Source organism: Engystomops pustulosus, chromosome 5 (genome assembly GCF_040894005.1).
Source record: "Engystomops pustulosus chromosome 5, aEngPut4.maternal, whole genome shotgun sequence".
NCBI classification, from domain to species: Eukaryota; Metazoa; Chordata; class Amphibia; order Anura; family Leptodactylidae; genus Engystomops; species Engystomops pustulosus.
The window spans coordinates 1,853,915-1,864,574 of NC_092415.1; the positions used below are offsets into that span (position 1 = coordinate 1,853,915).

At 44.9% G+C, this 10,660-nt stretch overlaps 1 protein-coding gene across 1 annotated transcript; it reads right to left on the reverse strand.

Moving 5' to 3' along the window:
- Positions 1-2,319: 2,319 nt before the first annotated feature.
- Positions 2,320-9,874, reverse strand: LOC140132338 (uncharacterized). Its single transcript, XM_072150988.1, has 2 exons — positions 5,510-9,874; positions 2,320-5,235 (listed from the first exon to the last, which is right to left on the reverse strand). Exons 1-2 carry the CDS (start codon positions 6,070-6,072, stop codon positions 5,031-5,033), a joined length of 768 nt encoding a protein of 255 aa, XP_072007089.1. The 5' UTR covers positions 6,073-9,874; the 3' UTR covers positions 2,320-5,030.
- Positions 9,875-10,660: the final 786 nt, after the last annotated feature.

Below are 10,660 nucleotides of genomic sequence, written 5' to 3' on the forward strand. Positions count from 1 at the left end.
GCCTCCACATTTATAGAAACCTGTTATGGACAGCCAGTTCTTACTATTAACTTTTGTACTAAATGTACTGGGTGATAAGATGTTGCCCAGAGTTTTGCCACACTCCTGTGGCCGTCCTTCATCACCTCACAAAGTACGGTATCCTGATTCAAAACAGGGATATATTTGCGAATAATATTTTTTATTTTATTAAATTGTGCACTATATGGGGTGCTGAATGTGGGGACACAGGTTGTTGTCCGATTAGAAGTGGGGGTATCCTTTCTTTTTAGTAGTTCCTTCCTATTTACTTTTGAGGTTTTCTCTCTTGCATTTTTTAATAATGAAGGAGAATATCCCCTCCTCCTTAATTTGTTCTCAATGACCATGGATTGTGCATGGAATTCTGTGTCATTGGAGCAAATACGTTTGGCTACGGTACGGCGGGCACCGGTCGTGTGAATCCAGCCTAAATGATTGGGAGGTCCGACCTATGTATTGGAGAGTGCAGGGGCACTCCAATAAGTAAACCACATGGTCCGAAGCACAATTGACAAATTATTGGATCTGGAAAATTTCTGAAGTGGAATGTGACATAAAGGTCTGTGCCCTACGCTGCATGATTCCACACGTTAAACACCTGGGGCCATTGCACCTAAAGTTGCCTTTAAGTGATGGAAATAGAGTTGCTTGGGTGAATCCAAGTCGGTGCTAGAAGAGTTTTAAGGGTCGGGGCTCGCCTGTAGGTTAACCTGGGGTTCTTTGAGAGTGTCTTGCCCAGGTATGGGTCCTTCTTGAGCATTGGCCAGTGTTTCTCCAGGGTGATAAACTTCTGATCTGAAGAGAATGTGGTTATGAAGCTGAGATTCCAATCATTCTCTTGGCGGATGTGTTTGGTTGATGGAAGTAGGCATTCATCCTGTGTGAGAGCTTTTGTCCTCTTATAGGCATCCTTAATGAGATAGAGAGGATAGCCCTTTTGTGTGAACCGATCCTTAAGGATCTGTGACTGTTCTTTATATGTTGAGGTGTTCGTACAGTTTTTTCTTACTCGTTTGTATTGACTGTACGGAATATTGTTGAGCCATTTTTTATAGTGGGAACTGGAAAATTCCAAGAAACTGTTTACATCTACTGATTTGAAGTAGGTCTCTGTCATTAGTTTGGTGCCCGTATGGTCCAGAGTAATTAGGAGATCGAGGTAATCAATCTTAATGTTTAGAATTAGAGTGATTCCCCATGGGTTGGTGTTGATGGTCTGTAGGAATTCATGGGCTTCTTGTTCTGAACCTGCCCAAATGAGGAACAGATCATCAATATATCTTTTGAACATTTTTATCTTCTGGTTGAATTCTTTGTTCCCCATGATAAAATTCCTTTCAAATTCCCCCATGAAGAGATTCGCATAGCTAGGGGCAAACCTGGTCCCCATAGCCGTGCCTCTCTTCTGGGAGTAAATGGAGGTTTGGAATGAAAAAATGTTATTATTTAGAATAAAGTGGATACTTTGTAGTATAAAGTCCGCTTGTTGTTTTGTCATTTTCTGGTCTCTCTGTAAGACCTGAGAAACTGCTTCCAGGCCCAGATCGTGAGAGATGTTCGTATAGAATGATGTCACATCCATTGTGACCAGATAGAATGATGGTTTCCATTCAAAGTCTTTTAGATGTAGAATAAGTTGCGTGGAATCTCTTAAGTAAGTTGGGAGTGACTTTACATAATCCTGAAGCAGGATGTCTACGTACTCTGATAGATTTGAGGTAAGTGATTCCACGCCAGATATTATTGGACGTCCCGGTGGGTGGTTTTTTTTTAATTTTTATCTATTTAATCTTTATTAATCTCTATGTATTTTTTATATATTTTTTTTTATATTGTTCTTTTCCACCTATTAATCTATATGTATTTATACTTTCATTATGGTATAACAACCCTATGTATTTATATATATGTAATGGAATAGAACTTGATACAATGTTTCTACACATTACAGAAGCCTATGGACATGAAGAAGGGGTAAATCTGTCCCGAAACGCGTTGTCCTACCTGTTTAATCAAGTCTTTTATGTAAACCAGTTGTGACAATAAATGTTAATTATTTATTATACAAATTTACTTGTATCACTGTCAAGCAATCAGACCTACCTCTGCCATTAGCCAAGCAAGATTTGAGAGGGGAAAATAATGCAATAGACAAATAACACATCCAAATAATGATACTTTAGAAAAGAGAGGGAAAGCGGATGTGCAAACAAGATAAATTTTATTATTTCATCAATATACAAAGATAAAAACATTTAAAAACCCCAAAAATGGGAAAAAGAACACAATGGTCTCTCCTCAGAGAAATATTTCATATATGTACAACCAACAATGGATAACAAAGCTGCTAAATATAAAGGTGTAAAAATATGCACAAAATCACATGTAATAATAAGGTGCAAAGTGCCTAGGCTGAATACATACAAAGGTTCTTGGACTGTGTGCTGTGTGGTGTACAAGACAAGTAGAGACAGTGTCTCAATGCAAGGTGTTTACATATTATGAGATCAAAAAACGAAACAAAACATAGATAAAGTGCTGCGTGCAGAAAATAGCAGCTAGTGGTGTAGATACACAATTCAAGTAGATACAATAAAGCAGTACATCACATTATATTACCTAATGTAGAGCATGAAGAGGAGAGACCACAAACGCCCCACGCGTATCGCCCGTCTGGCGGGCTTCCTCAGGGGATAAGGAAAGGGAAATCAACCCAGCTATTTAAATCATCCAGTCCCGCCCCCCAGCGGTGTATGGATGTCCCACCATACCGCCCCTTTTAGTGTTAGAACACATCAAAGTATGATTCATAGTTCATGGTGAGTCTAAAAAGGTACTGTATCAGAGGGTTTCCCCTGTCGATTTGTAAGTTTGTTAAGTTAATCTGATGTGTGAGCCAGGTTCCAAGCCTTAGCAGTGCGGCATAAACTACTTCCGGGTCAAGGAGGTCAGAGATCCTGAGTCAAGTATGCATGTGTTGCCAAGCAACGGGGACAGACCCCGTGCTAAGTTTGAAGATCCGATCCGTACAACAGAAAAAAGGAAAAGACGGTAAGGTATATGCAAGCCATCACTGTGGCAGATATAACTCAGATGGAGATGTAACGATCGAACAGAGTGTGTATATAAATGGACTATAGACGCATAGACGCATGATCGTAGCAAAGTCTAACACTTGCGCTGTCTAGAAGATACCAAGGCAGCGTAATGCATATAATGCCAAACTGTATGTATAATCTGGAGTACAAAGATGACGGCGAGAGATCCAGATATGTGTCAATTGCGGCGGCGCACAGAGCTCTGGCAATCAACCGGGCGACACAATGTACGCAATATCAAATTATGAATACATGCAATCTATGGTATACATGCAATCTATGGTATAGAGGTAGCAGAAAAAAAGAAAAAAAAAATGTAAACAAAAAATGTAAACAAAAAAAAAAATTGAGCATGTGTCAATTTATAAATGCGAAAGTTAATTGAAGCGGCGCATAATACAAACAGAAAATAAGGAAATGTAAAAATGAAACGGCGCACAGTGCATATACATATGGTACGGCGCAAGATTCATATACATGTAATGCGGCGCAAATACAAATATGAATGATGCAAAGAAGGCAAAAATTGGCATACGTAAGAACACAATTATCGATATCTATCTATTAAGTAGAGTGCAGACTGCAAATGCGGCGTATCGCCTATTGGACTAATCTTTGCAGGTATCTATATATACAATCAAAATGGTGTAAAAGAACCCAGTATTGGATGTCTGTCCATTAATTAAGGTACAGATTGGAATTGCGACATGTCGCCGATTAGACCTGTCGTTGTAGATAACTGCGTATGGAGTCCAAATAGTGCGCGCTGGAAATACATCATCTGAGAATCATCGAAGTAGCATCGTGTATAAAGTATACCGCTATCCATACAGTCCTTAGATATATATACATGAATATATGATGCAAGTCACTAAGGACAAACCAAGCAGCGCTACACAGTATATAGAAAGTAAGTAATCTAGTACAAGAACTATAGTGTGGGCAGTAGCAGGACCTAAAGGTAAGTATCACTAGTCTCAGGACGCTATCCTGGTAGGGGGCGGTATGGCAAGGACATCCACCACAAGGTGGGGTGAGGGGGAGAAGGAGAGTGGAAAAATATTCAACAATTATCAGCTAGGAATATAGTACACAATTATCAATTTTTATCCTTATTATATATCAAGGTCACCAAATGGATGAATATTAGGCAGCAAGAGATGGTAGCGGGCAGGAATGATGCATAACAGACTGTTATATGCAGCAGTACATTGATATAAGGGCTAAAGAAGAATAGGAGTCCAACTTGTGGGAGTATACAGACATTGATTAGAGCGAAGGGATCGGATCCAATAGCACCTGTGGGTGCATCGATAGCATATCTTGAAAGAGTATTGGTTATGGTCCCTCTATTGGAGCAGCAGACTGTGAATCTGAGAGTTAGGCAGATAAAAGTGATCTCATCATGCGTGCTGTGAAAGAAGGTTAACACCTATAGAAAAAAGAAAAAAAAAGGCAAAACGCAAATTAGTGATACAATGCAAGTGAGAGTATTAGGGGGCCCAAATACTAACTAGACTTTAAGGGGTCCAGGACAGTGACCAAACCAGTGAGAGACTGGATAAAGAGCTAGAAATAGCTGAGTGAAATACACCAAAAAGGTGAAGAAATAAGGAATGCTGTGTCCAACTGATAGAAGAAGGGATAACCAAACAAGATAGAAATAAGGTGATAAAAAAGGCATATAGAAAATGGATTGGTGTTCCAACTATTTTTTATAATGACCTGTAAACAGTAGTTCTTCGTTCAGGCCTTGTGGAGCAACAGTATCCAAGATATAGATCCATCTTGATTCGCTTCGGAGAAGTTGTGGCACTAGGCTTCCACCTCGAACATTTTGTGAGATTTTTTCAAGACCCAAGACACGCAGATCCTGTGTTCGACATCTATGAAAATGGAGAAAATGGGCCGCTACTGAAGTGAGGGTCTTTCCTTTTTGTAAATCGGAGGCCGCTGTATTGATGGTGGACAGATGTTGTTGGCATCTCCTACGCAATTCTTGTGTGGTTTGACCCACATAGAGTTTTGGACAGGGACAGAGTAGTACATAGACCACTCCCTTGGTTTTACAATGTATGTAATCCCGAATTTTAAAGTTTCCATGATGCGTGGGGTCCTGAAATACAGAGGTTTGTATTATGTGTGGACATATCGAGCAGCCCCCGCATGGAGATGATCCTGTGAAACGGACTCCCCTCCCCAATGTGGTAGTGGGGCGCTGGAAATGACTGTTTGTGAGAGTGTCCCTCAAGTTGCGAGCACGTCGAGCCGTAAGTAACGGTTTGTCCGTGAGGAATGGGGCCAATCTCACGTCACTTTTTAAAATCCCACAGTTTTTGTTCAGGATGTCATACAGGTCACCCCATTGATTGTTGAATGTAGTGACTAACCTTGGTCTAGAGTCCATTGTCCGAGACTTGGTTTGAAGGAGGTCCTTTCGCTCACTCAATTTAGCTCTGGTAAAGGCTCCGGAGATTATTTTCTGAGGATATCCGCGTTCTTGGAATCTGTGGGTCAACTCCCGTGCGTGCCTCCTAAAATCTGATTGGTCGCTGCAGTTTCGCTTGAGTCTAAGAAATTGTCCCGTGGGGATTCCGTTCTTGAGGTGTCGAGGATGGAAGCTAGAAAAATGCAACAAGTTGTTAGTCGCAGTTTGTTTGCGAAAGAGGGAGGTAGTCAGAGTCGGATGGTTATAGGAAATGGAGATATCTAAGAAGTCGACTGTCGTTGTGGATAGGGTGGACGTTAACTTGATGTTCCAGGGGTTGTTGTTTAATTCTGATATAAATCCAACACAATCCTCTGAGGAGCCGGTCCAAAGGAGGAGAATGTCGTCAATGTATCGAAACCAGCCCGACACCTTGGTCTTGTAGGCCTCCAGGCGGTAGACGACATTCTCCTCCCACCATCCTAAAAATAAATTGGCATAGGAAGGGGCACATTTTGCCCCCATGGCCGTGCCTGATGTTTGTTTGAAATACGTCCTGTCAAAGATAAAGTAATTCTGGTGTAACACCAGATACAGAAGATCCAGCAAAAAGGAATCATGCCTTCTGTCCGAAGACCACTGTTTATCAAGAAAGAAAGTTACTGCTTCAAGACCTACCTTGTGGTCTATGAGCAGCGCGAGCGATTACTGGTTACTCCTTCCAGAAAATTATCAGCATCTGAAGAGACGAGAAAGTCTCATGGGTAAATCATGCGTCTTTGTAGAATCAGGAGCAGATAATGCAGCCTTAACCCTTTAACATCACAGATCATTTCCTTTTTTTTTTCCTTTCCCTTTTAAAATTTTTATAATATTTTCTTTTTTAATTTTTTACGGGCCCCCACTGCATTACTGTCCTGATGCTCGAGGGTCCCTGATGATCTGTCACCTTTATGGTTAGTGATTGGCTGCTGCAGTCACATGACCGATCACAGAGATGCCAACCAGGGAGCAGATGAGTGCCGCAGGATTGGGAAACAATGTCTTTATTCAATCTTCCAATGTTCCTGGAGCTCCTCCGCCTCACTTGTCGTGGTTATTGCTGGAGACAGAACCTTCTCCTTCCTTTCCTGTTCTCCGGGGAGTTTCCAGTATTACGATAAAAAACTTGCAACATCCCCCATCGGGGCCTAAAGGCAGTGGGGGCCCAGAATACCTGGCGAGTGCGGCCCAGGGCACGCTGATGTCACGGTGCTTGGTATGGGGAACCGGAGGACTGTCCTACAGCCTGGCAGGTCTCCAGCAGGTGGTGTGTGCAAGAAATATGGAGGGAGATGCTGTGATACTGGTTCTCCCTGGGGCAACCCCTGAGTGTCTGTAAGATAGGTCCCTGGGTAATGAATGGGGAGCCCGTGGTGGTGACAGCCGTATCCAGGGATCAGACAGAGGCAACGTTGTGCAAATCAACTCACGGTTCTTTGTTGAACAACAGGTAGCAGGTAACGGCCAGAACGGTCAAACAGCAGATTCTGGTACTGGAGAGGTCCACAGGATAAGGCACCAGCCTGGTAGTAGACGCAGCCTGGTGGTAGATGCTGGGAGAATTGAGATGGAGCTGTGTCCAAACTGTGGAAGCTGCAGCTCTGGATTAGAGTCTCCTGACTCTGGTCCTGGGATTGGGTTCTGTGTCAGCACTGAAGGCATACTGCACACTCTCTATCTTCACTCTCAGACTCCTGTAATCTGGACTGGACCATGGGTTAGACTGCTCACCCTGCACAGGGGTTTTATACTCCCCCTGGTCAGGTGGTAGCACCTCTCCAATCACACTCCAGGGTCCAATACAGCCAACTGATTGGATAACACTTTACACAATTTAACTGCTACCTTGCCAGGCAGAGTCCACAGCTGCAATTACATAATCTCTCAGTGGTAGAAACTTACCAGAAGGTTCATGACTCCCTCTGCCAGCCTGTCTGTGTATTGGCAGGGGTGTTGCATACCCACTTGGTAATTGACCCATGGCTTGGCTATGGACCAAATGGGAAAGTAGGCTAAAGCTGGCCAGCAGCATATAGCTTCCAGGTGGTCCATGCACACTACAGCATGTAGGGGTGCAGATGGTAAGGTGCACTTAAAGTTAAGTGCTGGCTAAGTGCAGTGCATGGGAGACACACCGCCCACGGTCCTGGCTACAGACACCACGGTTGGTGACGGACTGTGTACATAAATGAGGACGGTACAGTTAAACCAACTTTATGTGGGAAAGGTGCGGTGTCATGTCCTGAAATCCACTCCTTGCACCAAGGCCTGAAATTTGTCAGAAGACACGTCACCTAGGTGGCAATATCATAAACATAAATGATACATATACCTGCCGTCTGATGGTCTTACCCTGGTGTATGACGTCTAGGTGTCACTATTTAAACACCCCCCGTTCCCCTAAGTACCCCCAGTTTACAGAGGCCACACAAGTACAAAGCTTCGGTTTGAGGCGTAAGCCTGCGGTTAGGATTCGATAAATACAAAGACGATCCGACACAACCTTATCCACATAGCTGCAAAGCCTAACAAAAAAAAAGTTATAATGCAAACTAACTTATAGTAACTACTTCTATGGCTGTGCAATAACGTTACATAGTTACATAACGTCACTAGAAGCAGCACGGCTACCCTTGGTAGCAAGATAGCAATGCCCATTTTCCTGTGGAATAAAAAGCCAAAAATGCAAGCAGAATTTCCTAGAAAGAAAAGGCATTAAGTGAAAATAAATAATGAACTTTTTCCTTGGAGTAACCATCCACCAGTCTCTCAGAGAGGCCATTCTTTGGGCAGAATTCTTGAGGCAGGAAAAAGAAGTAGAAAAACCTGATTGTAACGGCAGGGCACAAACAAGGACAGTGATCCCTGAGACTAAGGCCCCCAATCTGTCCCTACCTACTTATTGGGTCCCCCCTAAACGGAGACCAATAACTGGGCGACGTTCCCTCCCTGGGTAAGGTGTGAACACGTAACCATACAGACAAACAAACACAATAAGGCGAGGGATACAATCAGAGTCGACAACAGCGAGGAATAACAATAACCAAATCACAATCCAAATAGAATAGTCAAGACAAGGCAAGAGATCAGAAACCAGAAACTAGAGAATACAAGAGAAGCTAGAAACACAGCAAGATAGCAGTGACCAACAAGGAGTCAAAGCAACACTGGACACTTATAGGGAACCTAGGCCCTGCCACAGGAGGAAGGAGCAATTACAGGTCCACAGTGTCTTGCTAGACAGAAGGGGTGTGGCAGACATCAGGTCAGACAGCCAGTAGAGCCTAGTTCAGACTGCAGGATGATGAAAAACTCAGTGGGGCACATTTACTAAGGGTCCGAATGCCGCATTTTCGCCGGGTTTAGCGTTTTTTTCCGATTTGCCCTGAATTGCCCCAGGTTTTTGGCGCACGCGTTTGGATTGCGTCGCATCGGTGCCGGCATGCATGCAACACAAATCGAGGGGCGTGGACGTCGGACAACCCGACGGCTCCAGACAAACCGCGGAACTTAAAAAGCAAATTGTGTTGCAAGATCAGCACTTACATACACCGGGAAGAAGAAGGTGAACTCCGGGGACCTGAGCGGGGAAGCGACACATGCAGGAAATTGGACGCATGATCTTAGTGAATCGCGGCAGCTCTGAATCCTCGTTGGACGTTCCAGATCGTCGGCGTCAATGGGACGGGTAAGTAAACGTGCCCCAGTGTCTCCTAATCCTACCAGCACGGACAGAGGAGACAACAGGCACAGACATGACACTGATACAAAGGGTCTCCTCTGGAGGTCAGGGACACAGTGATTTAGTGAGTAGCTCTGCATCCGCAGTAGGGGTGCTTTCATAGCAGAACTGGGGGAAAGTTTCTGACTCTTTAGCAATGATATGTGAGCGCAGCCCAACTGGGACAAAGTCATTTGTACAAAAAGTAGTTATTGGGCTACAGCAGGGCATTACTCACTGTCTGAGTAGATTCAGGCCGCAGGCTTGGGAGCAAGAACTGCAGCATGGACACCATCAGCCTGAGCGGAAGCAACAGTGTTGGGATCTGTCGCCTGGACACCTCTGGTGGTGGAAACTGGAACTGCAGAGGTAGGTCCAGAGGAAGCAGGGATGTCATCTGGCACAGCTGTGGCAGGACTGCAGGTCGCAGGAACAGGTGCTATAGCAGGAACAGATGATGCTGCTGGAGAATCAACCTGTGCAACAGAAGCTCTGACCACCTGGAGATCGTCCACTAGCAGGATCCACTTAGCAGGAACCTCAGGAACACTGGTGACTCTGGAGCTGCTGACATGGGACACCCAGAGGCTGGAACAGCGGGAGAGGCATCTGCAGCTGTAGGCATCTCAGCGAAGAAGGGAGGCAGGCACTTCTCTGACCGGCCTTCAGTAGCTGGGGGCGCTGTAGAGCACATGATGATGACTGCAGGAGATTTAGAGTCTTCTCCATTGCTGAGAGATAGAGGAGTGTCATTCTCATACTGACCTGTAGCTGTTGGGGGCACTGCTGAGCTGGCGGTGGCGACCTCTGTTGCTGACAGGACATTCTCCCCAGACAGCCTGGGCCTCTTGGCAGGTGGTCCTGGATACTCCGCAGGACGGTCAGCAATGGCTACTGGAGTGTTGGTCTATTTTAAGATAGGGAGGGAGCCCAGGGGAATAGCAGTGGTTTCCCTGCCGCTTGGACTGGCTGCGGCAGATTCCCCAAACAAAAACGGAAACCCTCCGGAGCGTACAGAACCAGGACACCGATAGTGGAGAGGGTCCTCCGTAGGGGTGGAACCGGAGTCCCACTTGGAGAAGATGGCTGCTGGGGATGGTCCGCCATTCTGGACCTGGCGCAGAAAAGTCCACAAGGTGAAGAATTCAGTGTGGGTAGAGAGTCATGCTCTGTCCCAGGCTGGAGGTAAGTGTCCACCAAGGAGGCCCGAGTCCTACCTCGATGCAGCCGATGCGCAGCAAATGGTCTCAGGATGGGATGCGCTGCCACCATGATCAGAGTCTCAAAGGCCTCGGAGAACTCCGGTTTCTCATTAACAGGTAAAGGCCTCGGTCTCGCTATGATGGTGGC